We start from the raw sequence: 26,665 nt of genomic DNA, 5'->3' as shown, positions 1-26,665 counted from the left end.
AAAATGTTGCTGTCTGCATCCAGGAGGGCAATTGGTTCGATAACTGGCTGGAATGTTACAATCTCTCTTTTTAAAAATAGGAATGATGAAGTAAGTTTTCCATGAAGGGGGTAGAATTCTAGTTTTCAGAACATTATTGAAAAGAGTAAATAGTACTAAAGCCAACATTTCTGCAGCTACCTTCATCACGGTACAAGACTATCTTGAACGCTGGGCCAGGTTGAACCTTTCCTGGATGGTGCGTTTGAATGGTCTTAAAATGATGGTCATCCCTTAATTCCTTTTTCTTTCCTGATGCTCCCCATAGTCCCTCCATCCTTTTTCCTAGAGATGGTCAGAAGGAGACTTCTGAAATTCTTGTAGGCTAGAGTTAAGCCGAGGATAGCATATAGGGTACTCACGCTAAAGCGAGACGAGGAAGGGGTGGGGTACCCAGATTTGGATGCTTATTACAGGGCTAGCCAATTGCACATAATGGTAGTCTATCTGGGCACAGGCTCTGCCAAGCAATGGGTGAAGATGGATAAGACTATACTCAGCCCAGTAACACTGGTTGAATGGCTCTGGGTACCTCAGAAAGAGATCCCAACAGAGTTATGCAGCACCCAATGTTAACAGTACTGTGGGCAATTTGGAAGGAGAGTGCAGGCACGCAATGGCTCTTGACTTGGCCCTCGCTCCTTAGTTGTATCTGGGCTCCCCCTCTCCGTAATCACATCACTGAACCCTTGTTAGGCAGAATCCTGTGCAGTTCCCTTGGGGAACACTGCAAGAAGATTAAGACTACAGGAGTAAGCAGTAAACCCAATTGGTAGCAGTCTGCACCACCCAGATGTACCTGGTAGCTGTGGCTGAGCAGTCAGACTTCTCTCAAGATGAGTAGGGCAGTATACAGAGGATACACAATAGGGCTAAAAACACAGTAGAGCAAGCAAACACTGACCAGAGCTTGGTATCAAAAGTATATAATTATTTATTTAAAACACACTTTAGGAAATACACTAAGCACTATAGATCAAAGCAAGTTCAAACACAATCAGAAAAGTATACACACCTCCCTTAATAATTATTAGGCAAGTCTAGGTCAAAACACCACTATTTGTAAAAACAGATGTGAGCGCGAAACTTAGATGGCACTCCAATAATTAAGTTAAAGGGAGAGAAAAAGGCAGGTCATGAAAATAAAGCAGTTCCCAACACTTTTCTAAGACCACAGCAAGTTAGTGAAGGCAGAGTCTACTGTAGAGCCAAAGTTCATAGTCCAGGCCCACTTTAAATGGAGCAAGGCGGAATGTGCCCAAGATCACACAGTTTAAAATGCACTAAAGTCTTTGCAAAAATGTTCAAAAGAGGTTGGTTTGATGTGAAAGGTAAAGTTAGAAGGTCTGGGGGCCAACCCAGTTGGAAAGCCAAGGATTTAAGGGTCACCTTTAGCAAACCGTGGAAAGGGAGGCCAGGTGGAACACAGTACCTTTAAAAGTGAGGAAGCTCCAGCAGTGGCAGTTGTTCCTGGCAGCGGGTGCAGTTCGTGGTTTCGACCAGGGGAAGAGAAGATCTCGTCAAGGAGGAAACTTGAAGTCATTGCACTGCCCAGGGAAGAGACAAGCCGCGGAGTTCGTTCGGTTAAAAGGTGTGTTCCTTTTATTCGCGGTCACAGTGGTGAAGCTTGGCTATCCGGCCGCCGGGGTGCTTGGCACTGGCGATTCGACCATGGGACGTCCTGGAAGGCGAATTGCGAACTGGTTGTTACCCCCCAGCTCAAAGGGAGAAGACTCTTACAGCAGAAGATCTTCTCTGGTCGTCGGGAAAGTGGTGAGGTCGTTGCAGCAGGGCTCCACGGTGGTATCGTTGCAGATGGCTCAATGGGAAAATCCCATAGGAAATATTCCGTTGGAATATTTCCCGTGGTAACCACTGCCACCAGCCAGAAACTCGACAAGGGGGGACTGGACAGTGCCCCCTTGGAAACAGACCCAGGGGCAATCTAATTAACCCCTTCCAGTACTTCCACAATATGATGGTTTGTACTGGTTCTGTTCACAATTTTGGACTAGTAAAGCCAATGGTGACTTTACATGCCCTGGGAGACAGTAGTCAGTCCCAGGGTATGGAGTCTATGTTTAGGGGTCACTATGACACCCCTGTGTTACTGCACTGAGGGTGCTGTGTAACACATACACTAAAACAGATGATAGCCTATGGAGTAAAAGACCCCATAGCCCATAAGCACACAATAAGTCAAAGATATACCTTAAATCATGCCTAAGAGTGGGAGGAAAACAGTCTCACTCTTAGCAGGAGAAAAAAAACAAACCCCAAAAATCCAGCAAAGCTGCTGGGGGACTCACTAGGTTTGGGAAAGTAGCCTTATAAGAGAATTCTCCCTAACCACCCTTACAATTTCAAAGTTGGTATGAAGCTGGTCTCCGTAGAGCCGGGTAACTATGGTAGGAAGGGAAATTTAAGTCCCTTGACAGATTGGAGGCGTGCATCCGGATTGGTAGGATTTCTGTCTTCCAGTATTTACAACTGAAGGGTGCACTCAACAAGCCGAAGTGTGGGGACAACATAAGGAGAGACCTAACCACTTTTGAACTAGTCCTCATGCAGAACACGTCCTCTATAGGCCAAATAACTCAGATCTACAAGACGCTGATGCAGGCATAGCTGCTAAATTGTCTAAAGTTCAGGGGAATATGGCCTGAAGATTTCCAGAAAGAAATAACGGGCGACCTTTTGCACTCCATGTGTATAAAGATCTCACACTCCAGGGTATCCCCACAGTATAGGATGCAGGCAATCAAGCTCATACATGGCTGGCACCACCCGCCAGCCCACCTGGCTAAAATGTATTTGGGGGCTGATTTACACTGCTAGAGGTGCCGTTGCCCGAATGCAGATTACTATCACATGTGGTGGGGAGGGTGTCCACATACAAACATACTGGGGGAGGTTCCAACCTGGATCAAGGGGACTGCTGCAATCTTGCAACCTCTCAAATCAAGGTGGATGCTGTTTGGAGTGTATGAGGAAGATGAGGTGGAAAAGGCAGGGAGGCATAGGGTACGGACCTTGCTGGTGGTCGCCAGGTGCTTTGTGGTGCAGTTCTGGAAACAACACAGAACCCAGGCGGAAAAAGAATGAGCCCAAAAAGTAAAGGATATATGGAATATCTAACACATTTCCTAAATGAGTTCAAGGCGAGGGATGAAGAGCTGTGGTTATAGTTTTTCACTAAATATGGAAAATAACCTAGACGCATGGTATCAGACTGAGAAATTGCATTTATAGTTGTTCCTGTCATTGTGGTTTGATTTGCAGCGTGGGAGGGTTGAGAAGGTATACATGGGGTTGCAATGCGTTATGTTAAACGCTGTATGTTTTTTCAATGCTCGTCTCATTATTGACAAAATGCGAATAAAATTGATTTTGAAAAAAAAAGGTCATCCAACTCAATGTCCTTAGTAGACACTAAGCATTAATCGGGGTATCTCACTAAACAAAGCTAGACTGTTGGAGAGATTTAATAGCAGCTGCTTATCCAAATATAATACAAATTCTAAAACCAGAAAGGGGGAATAACCAGATGGTGTACTAGTGGGAACTGATTTTTCAAATTGTGCCAATTTCACACACTCACAAGAGCAAGACAAACGAACCACTGGTTTACACAATGTAATAGAATTTAAGTCCAGGCAGTTAAAAGCACCCACCAGTACCCTAGACTCATAAGCACACAGGAAATGTGTAAACGTATTCGTCTTACATGAATTAATCGAACCCCCGGCAAGAGGGAGCAATAGGCTCAACGGAAATCATGGGTGCTGGAAAAGAAGAAGCCCTAGAGGGGCTGGCCTCTTGGGTGCTTCCTATGTTACTATGATACCCTTGGATGGTGATGTTTGCGCTATTTGATTACAGTTGATGTTCCTCCTTTTTGGCGAAGTCAACTCAGTAGCAGTAACAGTTATGACACAGAACTGATGCTTCACAATTCCTTTTATTCTAAACAATAAAGGGGTTGGAAAAATGCCTAATTTGTCCTAATTCTAACCGGAAGTAGTCTCAACCATTAACCAAAATCTCAATTCAGTCTTTGTCAGGATGAAAAACCAATAAAATGTCCACAGTCCTGTGTCCAAAACCTATTATAACCCTCACACTCAAGTATTCAAAACTACTACAAGAGAAAATAAATACGTTGGCTTACTGTTCTGCAGCTGTTCTTCTAAAGAGGACAATCCTTTCTCTTGACTCCCCAAATGCCAGGGAAACAAACCCTTCCCTGGTCTTGGTTAGGTCAGGGGAGCAATGCCTTCCCAGTCCTTAGTGTGCCAGGGGAACAACGCCTTCCATGGTCTTTTGGATGCCAGGGGAACAATACCTTCCCTGGTCTTTTACTTCTGTTGAAAGGAATATCCACCTTTTGTTCCCACTGATGTCTAAGGCAATTCCTATATTGGCACCAGTGTGAATCTTTCCTGGGTACATAGCCCCACCACCCTATGTTACATAAACAATTAATATTTCCTTTTCGATTAGCAGAGGTGCTTTATTTGTATGACCAGGATGACCCGTGGATTCCCTTCCTTTTATTCTGCAAAGGAAGAGTGCCTACTCAACAAGTATACCTATTGTGTGTGTCCCCGCTGGTTTCCTTTATTTGGCTCTTTTCGTAACTTTGTAAAATGCTTTAGTTGGTTAGGATTAACTCCACCACGCGGCCTACATTTGAAGTGTCTTTCTCAGTACTGTAGCCCATATGGAGCTGCTGCTGCCGCCTTTCACCGTGCGAGTCCTGCCGGAGATGGGCCTTTCTCTGTAATTGTTCACCAGCAGCTGTTCTTGCACTGTGCACTCAGGGCCTGGTTTCCTGAGGCTGTAGGCCAGCCCCCCCGAAAACACTGTTTACCTTCAGGCGCACTGCTTTTTCAGAGGGAGGCGGTATTTCGGTGGACAGCCCTGGTTTCAACTGGTTCTCGAGCATCCCCCATATGTTGTTCCCTACTTCCTCCTTGTTTATAGCTTTTCCTAATGTAATGGTATTTCTGAGGTCGCTCAGGGACCGCCCCCCCCCCCCTATCTACAGCGGCCGGTTGCACCACACAACAACTCGTTCTGCATGCTGCAATGTTTCCCAACAATACAGCTTTCCTTCTCCACTTCTGGCCACACGTTTCCCTTTTCTGGGGGGATACAATATTTTGTTCCTGCAGCCGTCTGCTACACGACGCTGTGAAGTTCCTGTCGTGTTCCGCTCGCAACAATGTATCTGGCCCTGGGGATAGTTCTATTAAAACTTCTCTTCAGCGCCTCTTGTCTGCCGCCAAACAACACTTTCTTGCTTTCTTGCTTTTGCAATCTGTAAACTGCTTCTGCTGCTACCTCTTCCATGTTCACTACGCTGACCACTACTACGGCTGCTCCTCCAATTGCTACAACCACTACTACTCCAACCAGTGTTCTGTTTTCCATATGTTTTTGATTGCTATGTAAGTCTCTTGTTTTTCAACCACAAGGACATTGGTAGCACTTCCCCAGCACCTCTCTGTGGTGCATCCTCGTCACAATACTTCCCCAATTTTTACTTGGTTTCTTATTGGAATATTTGAATAGGTGTCTACCAGCTGCATTTAGCGAAGTAAAAGTGGGAAAATTCAATTGTGTACATTTTTTCCTGGGATTGGACAGATCATTTCTCATCCCTTAAGGTTCCTCCTGCACAGCTTTCTAAGTATCCTTGTGTCCGACTTTCCCCAAAGCTTCCTCAGCTGCGGCCGCTGTTAAATGGAGGGAGCGGAGAAACGTACAAGAATTCCACTTATTCACCTTTTAAAATAAAAATGTATTCTTAGTTGTCACTCCCCTTTCTGGCTTTCATTTTCAAATTACTTATATTTGTAGTGACTGTTGTACCCTATTTGTCTTTAGCCAGAACGTCGTTAGTTCCTTCAATAGGACAACAAACCTGACTAAGTACCCCTGATGCCTGGCTAGACACTTCAGAGATGGCAGGGATCTCAATTTTGCCAACCGAGGATCTGGATTATGGATGGTAAAAGGTGGTATACCCTGAAAGGAGCCATTCATAGATTTCAGGATCAGGTTAATTTCGCTTAGCAGAATTATGTGTGCTCTTACTTCGTCACGGATGTTATTGTATAGTTCCACAAAAGCACTAAGAACAGAAATAGTTGGGGCAGAGAGTTTTATCCTTTCATCCACATCTTTTAAGGTATGATGTAGGGGGACGAATTTCGTTAATTGAGAAGAATGAGGAGACAGCTATTAGAAGTAAACCGTTCTGTCAACATCAAAGACATGGCTAATCATAGTTCCCCTTGCCTGAGAATATCAGAACTCTCCTTCATCCGATCTAAACTCACCCCCGCACTCCCAACGAGTTCAGATAAGGAGGGATGACCATCAATCACTTCAATTAACTCAAGTATGCTTGCGTCATTTATTCCCATCTTCGAGTGAAACGTACGATGGTCACGATTAAGCCGGCCTGATCTCAGCGCTTGTTCTGAAGCAGGAAAGAAGTCCATGATCTTTTGACCTGCTGACAGAGTGATGGGTGTAGCTTCTATATTTTTCATTTGCCCTTCTGAAAAACTGTCTTGGTCATTTGGTGGGGGCGGGGGGTCACCCGGTTGCGACAACCTCTTACTTACAATGCTCTCTTCATTCATAGCCCGTGTGCCATAGCCCGGGGATAGGCTCATCCTGCACCCTCAGTGCCAGTCCCTCCGAAGTGGCTCTAGTTGAACTACCTAGTTCAGCACAGGTTAAGGGTTTAGGATGGCTACATAAGTGATAAGAGCCCTTAACTGCTGCCATCATCCAAGGCTTCGGGCTTGCGTTCACTGTCGTACACCAGAAGCTGCTAACTGCCATTAGCCGGAGATATCTGCAGACCTCCGCAGCACTCCGATCGCTCAGGAGGATTTTAAACACTGCCGGTGTAACTCACAAATGGTATACTTGCAACTTGACTGTAACAAAAAGGTCCAGCCAAATACTGCAGATCGCTGCAGACCTGAAGAGTTGTTTTCTGGTGGGCAGGACCGGGTATTTAGCATCTTGGGTGATACTGTGGGACTCTAGCTAGTCTTTCTGATTCGGCCACTCTTCTTGGCTTGAGGTTCAAAAAGAAACAGTGATACTCTGGCGAGCATTGTTGTTTAAGGCATGGTGTGAGGCAAAGAAATACTGCCAAGATATAGAGTGGCACAAAGGAAAGGGGTAACTATTGCGTCCATCCAAGTTGCCACCTTTTCCCATACGGGTAGGGCTGGCTCAGAGTTTCCCCTGGTAGGTCTACCGCTTGCCCCCCTTGCTCTCAGAAATGTAATCTACCCCCACAAGTAGGTCCACAATCAGGGTCACTTCGACCTCTAAGAAGCATAAAAATAATGATACAGAAGCATGAAACTGTTAACAAACAGACAAAACAATCATTACTTCGAGCAAACCAAATCTACTACTCGAAGGGGATATGGCAAAAAGATGTCTGGACTTTAAATTATGGAAATTACATTCTACAAATTATGTAAAAGGAATCAAAGATTCTGGCTCATGGTCGAAGTCTCTGACAAAGGCAAACTTGAACTCATGAGACATTTCTACTCATAGCTATTCACCCCATAAAAACAAAACTTCCGGTAGCAAGAAGCCTACTTATAATTCTGTCTGATTCTCAAGATATCAAAAAAAGAATGAGATTTTCCAAAGGAGCCACCAATATCGACGGGGTCAAGCTTGCTGGAGCCTTTCTTCTGAATAGTAAGTCTCTGGGACCAGACTGTTTTAGTTCAGCCTTTTACAAGCAATGTAAATAAAGAGCTTATAGTAGCACCTTTAGTGACAGCATTTTATTTATTGCATATGAAAGTTTTGCTCTCTATGACAGAGGTCAGGATAGCTGTTAGCCTACATTCTGTGGATGGCACAGAATTCAAAGTGTGCGTATCAGCCCAGTTCTCTTTCGAACCTTGATGCTAAAATCTATAGCAAAAGGCAAACAATTGTCCCGCCTGGCCTTTCATCCCCAAAAAGATGAGAATCTTCAACCAAAAAGTCTAACGTAATGTCATGAAATCCAAATACCCGAAAGAGTGCTGCAAGAAAGATAAGGCCATATAATGAAAAATAACTCTATACAATCAAGGCGTTTAACCAGATAGACTAGGACTATGTGAAAAAGCTCCTGATCCCAGTCAGGTTTGGAAAGTAATTTGCTAAAAAGATTGTGACAAATTTCATTGTGTAAAAGTGAACCTTTGTACAACCCCCTCCCTCCCTTCCAGATCTCTCCAACAGGTAGAGTAACAAGAGCCAAATCTCTGCATTTTGCCACCTTTAACGGTTGTAAAAAGTTGAGATATCACAATAGATTTGCTCTGTTCAAGCAAAAAGGAACTTCTTCATTGAACAATCAGCAAAAAAGAGGGGTCCTAGAACTCAAGGAACATGAATCTGAACTAGTAATACCCACAGAGGTTTAATTTTCTAGAATGGATACACATTTGTTTTTAAGTTAGCCACCTCCAATGAAAAACCACATGCGTTAATTTTTTTTTGTTATTTCCCCCTTCTTATACGGATTCACACTCTTCCACACACTAGCTAAAAAGACTTTGCATAAGGATTCAATCAGCCATTCTGATCGTCAAAAATAATCTTGGTTGGCTCGAAGTCACATTTCCATTAACTTACCCTTCGGGCATACAGAAAATGCCTATTTTACTATCATGACAGAAATCTGTTTTTCCTCTGAAGAGAATCCTTATATCGCCAATACCCTTCTAGACATGCGTTTTATTCAGATTTTTATTTTTCCCCTACAGATCATTGGCTGTTTCAGCTACCATGCATAATATTTTCCCCCTTCATACATTTTAATTGTTTCTCAGTCTGGCACAATTCCTTTAATACTGTCCCTTCCAAAATTAAATTCTAAAAAAAAAACATTCTCAGAAGCCAATACAAAAGGTATTCTGCCTTTTTTATGCATTTATGTGAAGAACAGGGATGTTAATTTTAATCAGAAATGACAAACAATAACATTTACGGATGGTGGAGGCATTCTTCAGATGGGTGCCTGTACAGTAGCACAAAGATGAGAACAACTGGTGACTCTGTTTATGAAGGTTTGAACAATGTGGGACATAGACCAATGACAAAACAAAATAAACATTAGCCGGGGGGGGGGAAGTGCTGCAATCTAAAGGAGAACTGTACAAATATACACAATTACTTTATTACATGGCACTGGAGGCAGAGGTGCTGTCAGGCAGGCTGGAAGTTGGGGGGGAGGGAGTTGCGGGGAGCTCGCTCTTTGACCAGTAGTTGAAGCGTAAGCCAACCTTTGAAGGGATCCACAGTTGGGCTGGCTTTGATTGTGATGGGTAGCTAGTTCCAATGGGGCTGGGAGAAAGAGCTGCAGCGACAGGCAGCACAGGGAGGGGCATAGGACAGTGATGTTGAGTGCAGAGGAGGAGCGGAGGAGCAGAGGGAACAAGATAGAGATACAGCCATGTGTGAAGGGTCAGAAATGCGAGACGGACACAAAGATTACGTTTTTTTGTGACGTTCTGCCATTTTATTAAATGAAAAAGAGTGAGATAAACACCTATCTTTCCCTATCCCAACAAGGATGTCCCTACCAAGCAAACTATACTAAAGATGACCGGGTGTCCAAACGTTTCTGACCCTCATACTAATACATACAACAAAATAACACTTTAATCTATTTATTTTTTTTATAACACCCCTAATACCGTACCCGTGTTTGGTTTCTAAGCGCGGATCCGGGGTTCAAACCTCGGTTGCTCTGCGTGGTCTAGCTTCCAAAACCAGCGCACTGCCCTGTGCTATCCTCCGTTCATTGAATATTTGGCTGTCTTCCATTAACACAAGAGAATATGAATTCAAACTTATACTGCTTTGAAAGTACTCTTTGTGACCAAGGTTGAATTCCCTTCCCCTGGGTAAATGCAAGAATACATTTAGAGAAGCTCTGATTCAACAAAGTTCGTTTCAGTGCAATACAAAAGATCTTTTCCTTCAAATGAGACTTTCTACTTGTTAAAGTAAACGTTTCTCTTTCATAAACACGTGTTCCACAAATCATAGCAATGGGTGTCTTTCCAAATATCCTTATTGGCAAAGAAAGAAATGTCTGTCTCTCAAACATAAGTTCAGCAATTATCAGCATATCACAAATATTGTTGTCTGGATAGCACAGCTACTACTTCTGTTTATGCCACACTTGTTCTTCAAATAAAATATTGCTAATAAGTTATTTTCATTATATCACATTGCCACAAAAACAACACCTTCTTTCCTGGTACACTCGCCTGCCAGGATTTGAATTCCCACAACTGCAATTTGCTTTGTGCCAATATTTTTTCCAAGGTTCTCCACACCAATATCCTTTGTGGGGAGGGTTGAACAAGGTCTTTCTCTTATTATAGCCTCTTGACTCCTGGTAATGCAGGTTACAGGTCTCTCCCAGTTGGTGTCCCAGATAAGGGGAGTTGCGCCCTGGTATTGCTTTATTTGTTCGGTATTCAAAAGTAGTAGTTTCTGCTAAATGTTCCATTTGGAGAACGCAGGGATTACCTTTAGCTTTAGACCAACTAGCTGGTCTTTGGTGGCATCTCCTTTTCCTTTGTAGGTGCTGCAATGGACCATCTATCTTCTTTCCGGTGGACTCCTGTCTACCTCCTGCAGTCTACACAGCTTCTTCCCTCTAGGCTGAGTCTCCCTCTCGGCTGGGTTTTTCTTCTCAATTCTGCTTCCCGCTGCGCTTACTCTGCCATGATACCAGCATTCACGTCACTCGTCTGCATCAGCTGGCATTTCTCTCTATACTTCTGCGACCGACCTGGCATTAAGGTCTGCCTCTGCCTCAGCTACCCCTTCTGTTCTCTCTCCTCCTTCTCTCAGCCTAAATTTAAGTGCCCCGCTCAGGTGTTGTGGTCTAGCACACCAAGACTGCATATTCTGGTAAAGGGCATTGCTGATCCTTATTAACTCTGGGCTCCTCTTCTTCTTCCCATTACAAAGGGCATTATGGATCCTGAAGTACATAATGGTTTCGGGATTTTGATATTAAATTATTTTGCTCTGTGAAATTAGCATTAGCATTGTCGGAGAGAGGGAAACTTGTACAAAAGTGGGTTTTATTAACCTTGGGTTTTAAACCTCTATTTAAGACCGGATCATGACAATCAGAAGATGTTGCATTCAATTCCTGAACCCCCAAAGTATACACCTTATACCGATTAGATGACTATTTACAACCTGTTCTTTGGGTATTTGCATAGGAGGGATTTGTACAATGACAGCATGCCATTACATATTTGGGGATCTCATCCTCATAAGCAGATGAATACTGCGCTTCTCCCAAAGGAGTCACCACTTCCCCATGACAGGCATCTCCTCCCATGTGATCCTCCCTCATGATACTACCCCCAGTGTTAGGATCAGGTAGCGGCTGCTATCCTCTGGCCACATGGAAGGCGATCTCCGGCTGTGGCCTAGTGATCACTCTGCAGGATTCATCACACTTGCCGGGTACTGAGAAGCAAGACCATTGATAGGTTTGTAGATTAGGAGAAGGAACTTGAAACGGTAGTGGTTGTGCATGGAGAGAGCCAACCAGCGTGTTGTTGCTAGATAAACGTGGGGGAGGATCTGGATAGTTTGTAGAGAATACGGGTAGTGAAGTAGAGAAGAATGCCAAGGAGTAGGACAAAGTCTAGTTTGCCAAGCACAAGAGTGAAGATTAGAGTTTTCAGAGAGTGGTAAGAAATGGAAGACCTTTTTGAATGTTTGGAAGGAGTGAGGGGTCACTAATGAGAGGAGGACAACTGTTTGATGATTTGTTACCATTTTATTCTTAAAGAAAATGTATTAAAACATTCTTCACTATCCCTACTAGGAGAAACACTAACACAGGATAACTGGCCCTCACACTACAACAAATACACAAAGAAAATACATTGCAATGCAACATCACATGAACATAATTCAGTCTGAATAGCCTTCAAATGTCCTGGGTGATTTCCCTTCCCCAGGATTCAAAGTCGGGTCTGTTGGTGTTCAACCAAAGAAATAAAAGTCTCAAATCAATTCTTGATATTCGAAAGTCAACATAAAAGTTAGTTAACTAACGTTCCGCTAGTACATTTCTTCTTGGTGAAATATTCACTTACCACTTTTTCCAAATAGCACCAATGGTAATCCCAGCTACAATGTTTTGTCACCTTTCTCAAGAAGACTTGCCACAGTTCAAAAGAAATACAATATCCACAACTACCAGTGATGCACAGTTCTTGGTTAACGGTTAGTATTCTTTTGGTTACAGTTTTGGGCTTCACAGTGGTAAATTTGTCGGGATGACTTAGTGCTGCTGCTTCAACTTTAACAACTTCACGGATACTTCATTAACTATGAGAACAGTCACCTTTGTCTAGCGGTACTGTCTTTGTTTGGGCTACTACAATATTGCATCCATTGACAACCAGATATACTAGCACAGCTTCAGTACTTTGGACTACTACCACAGCTTCAGTGACTTGTACCTTTACACAGGCTTCGACAAGATATACTTCAACGTACTTCAATAACTTTAAGTAGACAAGCCACTGTTGCTCTGAAGAACTCTCTTCAAAAGGAGCAGCCTCATTGCCTCTCTTGTCTGTTTGCCTCAATAACAACCTGATTTTGCCTTTGAGATTCACATTGCTGGGTCTACCACAGTCTCATTTTGTGTCAATTTCAAAATAGTCTTTACAAGCAGCCAGTTTCTCTTCCCCAACTTAAGCTGCACCTTTCTGCCAGTTATCAGCCCAATTAATTACTGAGAAGCCTTGGGGCCACTCTCCTGGCTTCAGGTAATACTTGCACACTTGTATCCTAGGCCAATAAACTGTTATCAACTTCACAGTACAGTTAGATCACATTTTAACTCTGGGAAAGGTTGGTTTCAGTGTGACTAAGGGGAGTCTTTTGGCTTGGCTAATGCTTGTTTTCTTCTTCAATTGTTACACACTAACTTTTTAAATGAGAGTTATGCCATGTTAGGATAAAGAATAGGATCCAGTCTTTCTTTGAAAATCAGAATTAGGCACACACAATCACATCTTGATATAGTTTTCAAGGTTTAAAGATTGGTGTATAATTGTATTCCCATGTGAAAGCAAAGGATCGAGTTCAGGCCTTCTTTGGGAATCAAAATTAGGCACATACAACCATTCTTTGATGTAGTTTTCACAAGTTAAAGACTGTAACTCTTGTATTGTCAAAGTTCGGTATCAGTGTTCCCTCTCCAAATGTGGCGACCTGCTCCACATCGCTACTCCCAACTCTTGTTCAGCTGTCAAACACTCCTTTGACATCTGCCATCTCCTGGAAGAGCTTTATTTGGATGTACTCGGTCTCACCAAGACTTGGTTTACGGCCAGCTCTGTCACGAGTTTCAACACTCTCATTCCCGATGGCTACAAGATCCTCTCTGAACCCAGAACAAACGATCCCAGTGGGGGTGTAGCCTTGATTTCCCCGAAGTGGATCCCTGCTTCTATCATTCCAATGCAGCACTTCTCCTTTGAATGCCTGGTGTGCAGGCTCTCTATCTCTCCTGGCCTCTCTCTCACTGTGGCCAGTATCTACAGGGTGACTGGCCAGGTCGCCCTATTCCTCTCAGGGCGGGATGACCTCTCCTCGTCGAGCTTTTCGTCTACCTCTCAACCTCTGCTCTGAGACTTGAACATCCACCTGGATGCTACTAGCCTTTCTTCAGGACTCCTCTTTTTTTTTTATTTTTCTTTTTTTTTTCTCTCTCTCTCTCTCACGCTGGATTTTCTGATCTCCTCAGACCTCCCCTTCTCTAACCCTCTCACCACTCCTCTCTCTTGGAGTGATCACTTTCTCCTTTCTTACCACCTCTCTGTTCCCCACAGGTCAAGCCGGACTCCAGCACTGCCACCTACCTTCTCGGTCAACCGAAACATGAAGCATGTGTCAGTTGAGGCTTTTGTTGCTACTTTCTCTCCTCCTGCACCTTTGGCTGACTCACACCCTGACACAGCCCTCTTTAACCTTCATCTCTCCATCTCTAACACTCTGGATGTAGTTGCCCCTATTCATGAGAATCCGCTTCAAGCTCAAAATAAAGTGCAACTCTTGGTACGATTCGGACCTTGCTGCCCTTAAATGCAAGTGTAGGGTAGCGGAGAGGAAGTGGAGGGCCTTGGGCGCACCGCCAGACATACTGGCCTGCTGCCTGCTCCAAAGGAAGTACAGACTCTCTGGCCTCTCTAGGAAGAGAGCCTACATCTAAGCCTGCATCTCTGCGGCATCGAACAACTAACAACTCGGCCGAACCTTTCAGAATCTGCAACGAGCTGGCCAATCCTGCTGCAGTCTCTACCTCTTCTGTTCCCTCCCAGGCCCACTGCACGGCCTTGGCCTCTCATTTCACTACTAAAACACAAGACATCCTGTCCACCCACACTGGCTCTACCTCCTCTTTCTCCTCCTCTACCACTCCTGGTCCATCTGAGGCCGTCTCTCCTCCTCCTTTTTCCTTTCCCCTGTTCACCTCCGACAACGTTTCTAGATAAGTCTGATCTATGAAAGTCTGGTCAAAGCAAGTTCTCCCCTGCTCATTCAGAACCATCCAGGACCACATCGATACTCTTACTCCAGCTTTGGCCATCTTCTGTAATCACTCCTTTGCCACTGGAACTTTCCCCTCCCTCATTAAGTACTCTCCTGTACACCCCCATCTAAAGAAGCCCTCAGCCGATCCTTCCTCTCTAACTATCGCCCGATCTCCATCACTCCTTTCCTGGGCAAATTCTTGGAAAAGTTGGCCATCTCCCAGCTTAATCTACATACTGAATCTGTTGGTTGCCTCCATGACCACCAGTCTGGCTTCACAACTGTCAGAAGCACGGAAACTGCTCTCCTGAACACCCATGAAGACTTGCTCTCCAATTTTGACTCTAATCTCCCTTCTGTCCTCATTCTCCTCGATCTATCCTCTGCTTTTGACACGGTCAACCATGCCATCCTGTTCAATCGCCTCTGCGACAACCTCAGCATTACTCATCAGGCCCTGGCCTGGTTGACCTCCTTTCTCAGGTCCAACTGGTGTCTTTCCTCTCTTCTATCTCTCTCACTCTACTTGTGGTGTTCCCCAGGGGTCTAACCTCTCTCCTTGGCTGCTTAACCACTACGTGGCACCTCTTGCCCACTGCATCGCTACTTTCTGCTCCAATTTTCGATGTTATGCGGATGGCACTCGGCTCTCTTGCAGGTTCCCCTCAGCCACCTCTGCTTCTTCTCTCATACCAGACTGTCTGGCTGCAATTCAGGAATGGTGTGCCGCCAATGATCTGTGCCTTAATGCCAGTAAGACTGAGTTCCTCCTCATTGGGATACCCGCTGCCTCCTTTCCTCTCTCTCTCTCTGGCCGCCCACTCTGGGCCCTCTTCCTGCTTCTTCCTGTAAGCCTAAGAACTTTGGTGTCATCCTCGACTCCCACTCCTTGTCTTCTCACATCTCTGACGTCTCTAAGAAGTCAAACTATCAGCTGCCCCTCCTCAGAGCTATTCTTCCTTTTCTCACTTTCCCCCAGAAGATCACTGTCTCGAGAGCTCTGGTCCCCTCTAGGCTGGACTATTGCAACAGCCTCTTTCTAAATCTTCCTGCCTCTACTCTTCGCCCTTTACAACTTATCCAGAACAGGACTGCGAGACTTGTCCTTGGCCACAAGCCCAGGGATCGTGTCTCTCCAGCTATGAAATCTCTTCACTGACTCCACATGGCTGCAAGGATCAACTTCAAGACCCTCTGAATCGTCCACAAGGCTTTCTGGGGCCTGAGGCCGCTCTACCTCCAACGTTCTCTTCCAAAACAACTTCCTTCTCGAGCTCTCTGTTCACCCACCCCCAACTCTCTGTGGGTCAGACGCTTCTTCAAGCAGAGAGTTGGGGGCAGATCCATCTCCTTGGCTGCGGCCTCCCTCTGGAACAGCCTCCCTGCCTCTTTCAAACTTGAGCAGGACCACCTCTGGTTCCGGAAGCAACTCAAGACCTTCCTTTTCGCTTCTGCTTTCTCTCTTCCTCTCCCCTGCTGATGCACCTGACTGTCCGCGCACTGGTCACCTGGTCACCCTCTGAACTCGGGCCCAGGCTCCTGCATGTCTAGTTGCCCTTGCACTGCCTCTGGGCTCCCCAGCACTTAAGGGTCTGTATCTGCAACCCTACTGTCACTGCTCTCTGAACTTGAGCCACCTGCTGGATGCACTTGAGAGTTAACTGCACTTCCCCTTTCTCCTCCCCCTGGCACTTCTCCCCTTCCATCTTTCCCGCACTTGCGCGATCTGAATGACATACGGCCTAGTAAGATTGGCATTTTGTCCTCCCTTTGTTTCCCCTCTCCATGTCATGCCTCACCTAGAAACACTTGTGTACAGGCGCGTTATAAATGCTACATCTTATCATATCATTAATTAGGGACATACGACCACAGTAACAGTCTTTGAATAACGGAACAATTGATTTTAGTAACGTTAGCTTTTCACGCAAGTAAGAGAGCTGTTGTGTTGTAGGCAAGTGATACATTTCCATTGTTCATGGTATTTTGGATGCAAAAAACAACTTCTACTCGCTTACAGTCTTCGCGAGTTAACAAGGAGCTGGCTACTGTTGCTAGCCATGCTCGTGCAATGTGTTTGAATGCTGTGTTTTACTCACCAGCTTCTTAGAAACTTGCTCTGCGGGTTGTACTGCTTTCCCGACTTCTCCCACAACTTCTACTCGTTCTGGCTTGCTGGGGACCCACACCCTTTTCCTGAAAAGGTGTTTCTGGTCCGGTCACACTTTTTGGCAGCTCATCTCACGGCTTGCTAACTGCTTCTTGCCTTGGTCTCCTGCATGTTCGCAGCTTGCCAACCACAGCAATCAGACTCACATGGAAAAAGACAGCTCTCCTGCACGTCTTCTGCTACACAGCCTCTGCACTACAGAGTTTGGGGCAACAGGACCCTCTCAGAACAAGCAGGTAAAATCTGCTGTCTCCACATTCCGGTGTCCATCTTGTTCTCCCACTTCTGCGTGGTTTACCAGCCTTGTGCCTTTTTCGTTCTCCTACTACTGCTACAGCTTGCATTCCAGTCACAGTTCCAGCTCTTTCCAATTGTCTGCGCCTGAGGGGGCCTTTGATGCCTTCAAGGTTCCTTCAGGTGTGGGCTGTTAGGCTTAATTGCATGACTACAGCTAGAGCATGCTTCGTCAGCCCACTTCCTCATCCCAGTACTTCTGGGATTATGGGACTTGTAGTCCCCATTAATAGAATTAGTTCTTTCAACTTCTGCAGATTGGCAAACAGCCATAAAAAAGTGTGGAATTGCGGGGAAAGTTAAACGGGGGCTTCCTAGTCTTCATGGTCTGTGCCCCACCCCCCCATGTGATCATCCCGCAGTGCACCATCCCCAGGGTGGGGATCAGGAAGCGTCTGCCTTTCCCTGGCCAGAGGAGCAGGGAAACCAGACCAGGTTTGTGGAAGGAAGCGTCACCGATTCATCACAATGGTTAATACAAGCAGCAGAGGCAGTACTAGTGATGCATTGTCAGAGGTCGCTATCAAAGAGGAATCCTGAGGTTGCATGCCTTGGATGAGGGAGCAAGAACGTCAGGCGAGAAGGCGATAGTAGAAGGTAGGGATGATGTTGGTAGCCAAAACAAAAGGGGCTTCTGTTTGTAAAGCATTTAGCGTGAGGCAGCAGAGAGCCACCCAGTGAGGGACTGGAATGAGACGGCTTGGATGCCGTTCCGAGATGGCTGGAGTGAAAGAAGGGAAGGAGAAAATGATTTGAGTATAATTGGCAAAGAGGTGGTAGTGAAAGGCAAATGATGAGATGAGTCTGCCTTAAGAAGAGGTATAGTGAGTGAAGAACAAAGGTCCAACGACTGATCCTTACGTTATGCCGATAGGGAGAGGGGTGGGGTTAGAGGTTTGCTAGTCCCAATAGATTTTAAAAGGAGCAGCTTTGCAGGCAGGGGGCAATCCAGGGTAGAGCAGATATGCAAATTCCATTTGTTGGACAATAAGGAGAAGAAAGGAACGGTAAACAGTGTTGAAAGCAGAAGCAAAGTCAATATGGAGAAGTATAGAAGAGAATTTGGAGAAGTGAGCATCAGAGAAAGTTGGAGACATGCATGAGTGCAGTCTGAGTGGAGTGTTTACTATGGGAGCAAAATTGTGATGAAGTAACCTAACCATTTTCCACTACCTAATTAGGGACAAGGCCCAAGTGACTATTCAAATCTTCAGGGGCCAGTGAGTAAATGATAGATACCCCTTGACATTGCAAGGGGCAAATCAACCACTTCCCTCAGTTGGCATTTCATTGCATTTGAGCCCCCCGCCAGCAGTTTCTATTTCTTATTGCTACAAGTTTGCACACTAGACATCAAAGGTTTAACACAATCAGACAAAGTCACACTAACAGTTCTCAATGTGTTTCAGGTTTGTTTGTTACTTTTTACACTCAGTAATACAAAGTCAAGGTCCTCTAAATGCAGTTCTTTAGAACAATTGACAATTATTTCTTTTGGATTACTGAGTGAGTTAATTATTTCACCTTGTTCGAGTGGTCTTGTGTGTGGATTTACAAGGCACAACTCCAAAATAATTTCCATTAAGGTATGTACCTTCAATTCTTAGTTGTTGAATCGCATCTGCACACGTCCTCATAAATATCTGTGCATCTTGATCAATCTGATCACGTTCTGCATCTGTCATCCTTGAAAACTCAGAAACAATATGACTGAAAGACAAATGAAGAGTACATTTGGCATGTATATCCATGTAATTAAAAGACACATACAATTGGGAAAATGGCAAGTAACATTTTTGTTAGCGAAGAATGAGTACAAACTAGCTCTTGAAAGTGTTAAATAGCTTGTGTACTACCAATATCAATAGTACATTTCTTATGCACCCTGCCATCTGTAAGACATGAATACGATTTTACATTTTAGAGCTTAGAGTATGCCTTAGACAGCATAGTTAATCATTCAGTTGGAGAAATAGTTATAGTATGGCTAAAACAAATCCTTCAAAGAAAATATGTCTCATCACAAAAACTATTGCAAAACCTCTGCCCTTGTTTTACAGCGGATGTTTTAAGTTGAGTCTTACTTGTTCTGTTATTTCAGATTTGTAAAGCAAAAGTGCAGCTTCTTCAAACAGAAATTCATGCCATATCGGAACATGGCCTGTGCTGGTGCAATGTTATTTAAGGAAAATGCAATCCAGTCTACATACATGCAGACAAATCATACGATCCTAGTTTTCTTACATTTCTTTCAGGAGAGAATTCCAAAGCAGCAGGCCTCCACTGAAAAAGACTGGCTACCTATTGTAAGGGATCAAGCGTAAACCTCGGACACAGTGGCATTATTTTGAAAATAAGTCTATAACCAACACTTAACATAAGAGGTGTGGGGGAATCCTATCTAACTCGAAGAGGGGTTTTCCTGCAGGAAAATTAGCCTTTTCATAAGTTCCTCTTATTCTCACTCTTCAAATACTTTGCTTTCCCTTTTTTGCCCTTTCTTAATTTCTTGTGTTGATCAAAAAGGTCACTCAATCGTGGCTCACATTCACTTTCTCATAATCTGTATTTCCATTGGGTTAAAAGGGTTCCTCTTGAAACTCCTGGTAAATTCCCTTACCAGGATGTTTATGACTTTCTCATGTATACCCCCCAAAATGGGGTATGCTTCCTCCCTTCAATACTTGTTAATAGGGGGGGGTGCTGTTGAGCAGCCAGCGGATGGAGTCTTGAGTCTCTCGTGCTCTGCTGGGGCTGCCAATATCCTGCCAGAAACATCCTGACAGAACATAGAAATCCTGCTTATTTCGGCAGAAAGTGGTGGCGGAGAGTCCCTGCTATATCCTGCTGTTTTATTTAGCAAAATCTGTGCAGAGAAGACCCGATCCCACACAGCTAAAGTGACAGGGAGGTGCGGGCACCATAGTGCAGAGTCGGCCGAGGGCTCGGACAGCTGCTGAGCTCATCAGGCCCTAGGGCGAAGGAGAGGCAGTGCGGCGTTGCAAGAAAGGAGGTGCTCTGGCCGTGCAGGGTGTCCATACAGAGAGAAGAAGCATCCGAGACCCCCGAAGAAATGGAGGGTACACTAGAGAGAGTTGGCAAGACAGTGCTAGGCCTCTGGGGGGGGGCTAAAACCACAGGAGCGGAAGTCCCTTAGTGGGGTCCGGTAGAGAAAGTGGGCAACCACAAGGGCAGAGTGGCAACGCCAGCGCCGGCAGCGCAGCCCAGCAGTGCACCCACGGCACTGCTAGGGAGTGTGGCTCAGCAGCTAATCAAGACCACCAGGACGAAGAGACCAGGCACAAATCAACAGACAGGCACGCCTTCCAAAGGGGATAGGGGCCAGGACAGAGGCTTAGAATCTTGTGTGGGGCTTGAGGGAGAAGATGCACAGAAGCTTTCCCTGGGTAGCAGCTAAAAACATGCAGCATTACCAGCAGACCTGTAGAGGAGACTACTGCCAACAACCAATCTTCAATGGGAACTGCTGTACACGCGCCATGGCAAAAGAAACTCCGGAAGGCGGGCCTCCAGAACAAATTGTACTGGTACACAGTAAGTGACCCCCCGCCAGTTATGACGCAGGGCCCACCGGCATCCAACTCAGAGACAGCAGAATGTGTCCCCCAGATCTCGCTCACCGACATAAAGAGCGCCATTGGAGAATCCAGATGCTCTATGGAAAAAAAAGGGACAGCCTCTCATCCGAGGTGTCTTTCTAGCGGCAGAACTTCCGAACATTGTCTTGAAGAATGGGAGAGGCGGAGCAGCGCTTTTCAGATTCAGAGGACACACTCAAGCGCATGGTGAAGCAACTTGTGTCAGTCTCCAAAAAACGTAATGCCCAGGAGAACAGAGCAGAGGATAATGAAGGACGATTGTGGCATAATAACATCCGCATTCTTGGGCTGCCAGAGGAGGAGGAAGGGCACTGCATGGAACTTTTCTTGGAGCAATGGCTGGTAGACCTGATGGCACTGTGAGGAACTCATGGTGACAACAGTAAAGACAGACACAAGTGATCACAGTTTAAGAGTGTTTATTAAACTGTATGCAGGTACAAAAAACGCCTAATATAAACCTAAATCTAAGATCGGAGCAAGCACTGACCATCAAATGAAAATAAGGCAGTCCTAGTGGCGTGTCAAAAAAAAGGGGCCTTTACTAAGAGAAACCTATTGCCAAACCTTACAACTAATACAAAAGAGGTTTGGGATGATTTTCAAGAAAAGAAAGAAGTGTCCATAAATAATGTCAGGATGCGATAGCTTGGATCTCCCTTCCCCAAGTTTTGAACACGGGGTAAGATGGGATCTTGAAGCACAGCACAATTCTCGCTTTCTCCAGCAGGAGGCAACAATTCTGGTTTCCACTTCTCAAATGCCTCGACAGCCAAGTCTCTTTTCAACAAAAGTCTCTTGCCTTCGAGGGTCAGAAAAATAACAAACAAATACAAAGTTCCTTTTCACGGTTTCTATGGGGTGATGGATTCAGCCCGGGGGGCCCCGCTTCTGGGTGCTGACCCTTCTTCACTTTCAACCTCCCCTTCTCTAGGTTCCCTAAGGCTTGTCCTTTGCTCACAAATCTTAATGTCTTTTCAAACAGTTCCAGTGGACATCCCTAGGCCGGGTTCACTCTTGTCAACACACTGTTTCCTGCGACTTTAGCCTTGCCCCCTTCTCGTCCGCATCCCTCGGTCGGGCTCACTCTTGCCTCTTGCGTTTGTGGGATTCACTTCACTTGCTTTCACAATGGTGTAGATCAAAGTCTTTTGATTGTACATGGAATTTACTAGACCTCCTGTATGACCACTTTGACCTCTTTCGGCGACTCTCGTACGGCCTTCTGGTACCCGAAGTTTCGCTTTGATGGGGGTCGGCCAGAGTCTCTTGATTTAGCATCCATGTGGTGCCGGTTTTCCCTCTGCAGCTGGTCTCCCCTTTACACTTTTTACAGTTCTTTACACAGTTCATTAAACTTGGTTCAAACTTGCAACTTTGCGCTTCTCATACAACAGCCCTGTTCTTATCGGTTCTCCCCTCGACTCACCGGCTGTGATGAACCACTTGGCTTTCGTCTTCACTGGCATCAAGGCCAGTACCACGGCCGCAGGAGCTGCCCTTGCTCCTGCTTATCGGCATAGGCTTGCCCCGTTGACATCTGCTGCATGACACTTGAGCTATTGTTTGCAGTCTTATGCTTTCCTCCACAAAGGCTCTGCAGGCTTTGGATGAAAAGGGCAAGGTCACTTCTCTCCTCGCCACCCTCTCGATTCCTGCCGCCTTTCTCCTTCTCTTGAACTGCCATGCTGGGTTAGCCGTCTCGCCATACTGTCTGCCTTGATCATACTGTGCTCTCTTGCTCCACCTTTTATCCCTGTGGGGAAGGGAAAAGGCTGTCAGGTGTGTGTGATTCTGATTAATTGCCTGAATTTGTCTGACCCTTGTATTGGGACATGTCAGGTAAATGGCTCTGGTGTTAATCCGTTCTCTTGTGTGTCGTGTAAAAGGGTTTGTGTCGGAAAGGGGGAGGGACAGTGATTTTGAATGTCCTACGTGGTAGGATGGGGAAAAGGTGTTGAAGGAAGGGGGATGCAGCGTCTCACTCGTCGGTGTCCCACTCCCACTCGACCCCCGATTGAGGTGATCCTGCCTCACTGGTCCACCCCCAGGAACTGGATCCAATAGCGATGGCCATTTCCTGGCCAGCTGGATGACAGATCCACGGGGACTAGCTAGGGAGACGCCTTCAGGTTTTTCATAGCAGCGAAAGAACTCTCTAATTTCTTCTCCATAGAAAGAGCATGTCAAATCCAGACAGGTCGGCCTGTTGCTGGAGCGCTTCAGTGTACAATAATCGCAGAACTCTTAAATGATAGAGACCGGGACACCCTACTATACATGGCAAGGGCGACGGGCCCAATCACCTACAACGACAACTGGATAGGGTTTTTTTCCAGACTTCACGTAGGAAGTACAGAAATCCCACCAATCATTTGACTGCTAAAAAAAAGCTGATTTCGCTAGGCATTAAATTCCCCTGCTGCTCAAGATGTACCACGGTGGGATTGTTCATCTTTTTCATACTCCTAAGAAAGTGTGGGATTGGCTGGAAATGCAAGTTTTGTCTGTACCGGTGCCTAAACCACACAGGGAGCGGCTGGGGCAATGAGATGTTCGATCATCCTCACATGCCTTGTACGGCTCTGTGCCGCTTGCAGGCACTGAAAACACCCAGGATGTGGCAGGCAACGTATGAGAGGCAAAAGGAGACCGGCTCCTCTCTGTCGGCGCACCGGACCTCAAATTGCTGACTGTTTCCACATCAAAGGCTCCAGTAAATTAAGAAATTGGGGATAGCGAGCTTCGGACAGAGGCTTGAGGTGCACACTGGTTGCTTCAATGGTAGCCCCAATCATGGCTGACTTGGTTGTCTCGTGTATGGTTGACACAGGGTTCAGGCGACAGGTGCTTCAAGTTGGGGGGACAGTACAGGGAGGGAGCATGGGAAAGTTCTATTGGTCAGGCTGTTTGTTTCACCAGTGCAGCTATAGATGTCTATGGCAGGGAAGCGTAGGGCCACTTTTCTTCTACCACGGAGGTATACAGGGAGCGGGGGATCCACTCAGTGTACACCTTGCACGACTAGTAATACATGTTCTCAGGGGGGATGGCACATGACCGGGCAGTCTGTCTATTAACCTGGCATGTGAATGCGCTGTGCCCCGGTATTAAACAAAGGCTGGTACTGCAGCTTCTTAATAGGCATTTACCAGATTTACAGAAACACACCTAGCGGGGACAGAGTCTAACATCTAACTACAAGATGGCCTTTCACTCTGGGTTCTCCAGGGGAGCACAGGGTACCTTGCTTCTCATTCACCAGCGTGTCCCCTTCACAGTTAGGGAAATACATCTAGATCGGCATGGACGGTTTGTTTTAGTGAGGGGAAGAGTTGTGGGCGACAATGTGGGGTATCCTAACGTTTTATGCATCCCTCGGGCCCCTGCTCTAACACTTGAGCTGCTGTATGATCTATGGGCACTGATGGTGCATGGCCAAGCGGACACTTGGGAGGGATAGAAAACCATCCTCATGGGAGAAACGCTCTCGTTGGTAGCGGCAAAAAGGAACCAACATACATTACTTGTAAAGGAGGCCGAACAGGCATTTATTGCATCTGAAGAAGACTTCCTTGCATCTGGATCCTAGGCTTCCAAGGAGACTTTGTTAACCGCCCAAGAAATGCTTCAGAATGTGGCTTTAGACAACATTAGGCAGGCACATTGGGCAGTGCGCAGTCAGATCCATGAATCGGGGGATAAAGCAGGCAGGGTGTTAGGGTGGTTGGAGAGGAGGGACAAAGGTAATGGGTACGTGAGGTCCTGACAGATGATGAGGCTGTAGCTGTCGCTTTTACTCGGTACTATGATTCCTTATACTCCGCCCCACAGGGGCTACCCTTGGAAGGGGAGATGCAAGTGCTTGAATCAATAACCCCTCTATATCTCAAGCAGAAACTGGGGCTGGAAACAGGTTACTGAGGAAGAGAATGCTGCATTGATCTCACAACGCCAGTCAGGGACGGCCCTGGGGTCCAATGGGTTTCCCATAGAGGTCTGCAAGCGGCTAGGGAACTGGATTATTGGGGCACTTCAAAGCCTATATGCACAAAGTAAGCATGAGGGATGCCTCCTCCAGATCTTCGTAAAGCGAGGATTGTAGTTCTCCCAAAGTCTGGTAAACCACCAGATCAGTGCGCCTCTTATAGGCCAATTTATCTTATAAATGGGGAGGCCAAGATCTTGGCGAGGGTGTTGGCCAATCGTTAACTGGGGGTAATTGACTTTCTAATACATCCAGACCAATAGGGGTTCATGCCCGCCAGATCTACAGGCATGAACCTCCGGAGGGTACATTTTGCTATAAGTCAAGCCAGTATGATACTGAGTCCACTTGCACTGTTCGCAGTAGATTTTGAGATGGCCTTTGATTCCATTCAGTGGGATTCCCTATGGGCCATCATGGAGCGCATGATGTTTGAGGAGTGTGAGGAACCTGAAGGTCGTCCTCATTTCTTTTCCCCCTGTAGCCTCCTCTCGGGCGGCCAAGGAAAGGTCATCGCGTTTGGATCCAGACCCTGGGGGTGGCTATATGACGGAGGATGACTGGGGAGGAGGAGACTTGTAGAGTGGGGAGAGCACGCCCTTAGGTGAGACATGGTATCCCCCCATTTCCCTTTCACAACAATCCCTCAAGCCTTTATAGGCTTTTGTCAGCCATTTCCACTAAAATCGTCCGCAAAACACACCAGTATGCTACTGGGAATAAGAGAATAACTAGAACAACGCATACTCATTTCATTAATGCAGTCACATATCAACCCCAAACCAATACTGAGACAGGGAGGTGGACAACAAGAGTAATGCAGGACTACCTCTGTAGTGGTGTGCGGTCTAATCCTTTTTTGAATAATCATGGAGGCGGGAACTTTAAAAGCAGATCAGCTGTGGAAGCAGAGTCAGCTGTGGAGGCCGAGGCAGCAGCCGGGAAGACGGTGTGGCAAGAGGAGCGCTCGAGACCTGTGTGCAGGTGCACAGTTAATGCAGCAGGAAGCAAAGCCAAGGTGTGCTGGAAGCCGGTAGCAGTCCGCGAGAGGGAGACTAGTGTGAACAAGCAAATCAGTCACAGAAATCCTGACCTGCAGGTGGAACATCACTGGGGAGCCGTGCCACAAACAGCCGCTGGGAGAGGAAGACGAGGTAACGCACAGGAAAGCAGAGACCATTGGTGGCAAAGACCTTGCAACACCATAAGCTCCGACCAGTGAGTGTGGGAGACACCGGGCTAACAGACGAATATGCAATGAGCATGCTTTTGAATGCCAAACTAACGAAAATGTTTACAAGTGCTTTTAAATATTGCACAGAACAAGTACAAGTATTTTTGAATAACGAACAAAATGAAAGTTACTATTCAATAACGCACAGAACTTTTGCAAACACTGTGAAATAACGAACAAACAGAAAACCATTATAAACACATTTGAATGACAAGCAGAGCAAAAGCAACTTTTGAGCACTCTTGAGTGGAATGAAAGAAAGGTTGTAAAGTTAACGGATACTACGAGCTGTATTTTGTGAAACACAAGTATTGGCAAAGTCAACATAACACTCAGAAGGGCCCTCTGATCAAGAACGTTGCGCCATCATGGGGCCACACAGGTATTTCACCTAATACTCCACGCGCGCTAGAGGGGTGGTAACGATGATTCATAAGTCAATTAAGTGGGCTCTCCACAAGAGTTACATTGATCCCGAGGGGATGTACGTTGTGTTATACTGCGCCATAGCCAACAGGGATTACTTACTGGTAAACACTTACGGCCCCAATGTTGACTCTCCTGATTTTGTGGACAAGGTAGTATCCATACTGTTAAGGTACGTTGGGGTGCAGATCATCTGGGGGAGGAGGGGACATGAACTTCATTCTGAATACTGGGATAGACCGAACTGGTACTGC

At 45.9% G+C, this 26,665-nt stretch overlaps 1 protein-coding gene across 1 annotated transcript in view; it reads right to left on the bottom strand.

Moving 5' to 3' along the window:
• Window positions 1-26,665, bottom strand: part of STX18 (syntaxin 18) — a 559,937-nt gene that overhangs the window by 402,159 nt on the left and 131,113 nt on the right. The window contains exon 3 of the mRNA XM_069641306.1: window positions 18,738-18,853. Within this exon, the coding sequence (XP_069497407.1) occupies window positions 18,738-18,853 (116 nt within the window). The remainder of the gene's footprint in view (window positions 1-18,737; window positions 18,854-26,665) is intronic.

The sequence above is a fragment of the Ambystoma mexicanum genome, chromosome 1q (genome assembly GCF_040938575.1).
Source record: "Ambystoma mexicanum isolate Mex_15411 chromosome 1q, UKY_AmexF1_1, whole genome shotgun sequence".
In the NCBI taxonomy this organism is placed as follows: Eukaryota; Metazoa; Chordata; class Amphibia; order Caudata; family Ambystomatidae; genus Ambystoma; species Ambystoma mexicanum.
The sequence above is the reverse complement of the archived record's forward strand: the minus strand, read 5'-3'. Positions and strand labels throughout refer to the sequence as shown.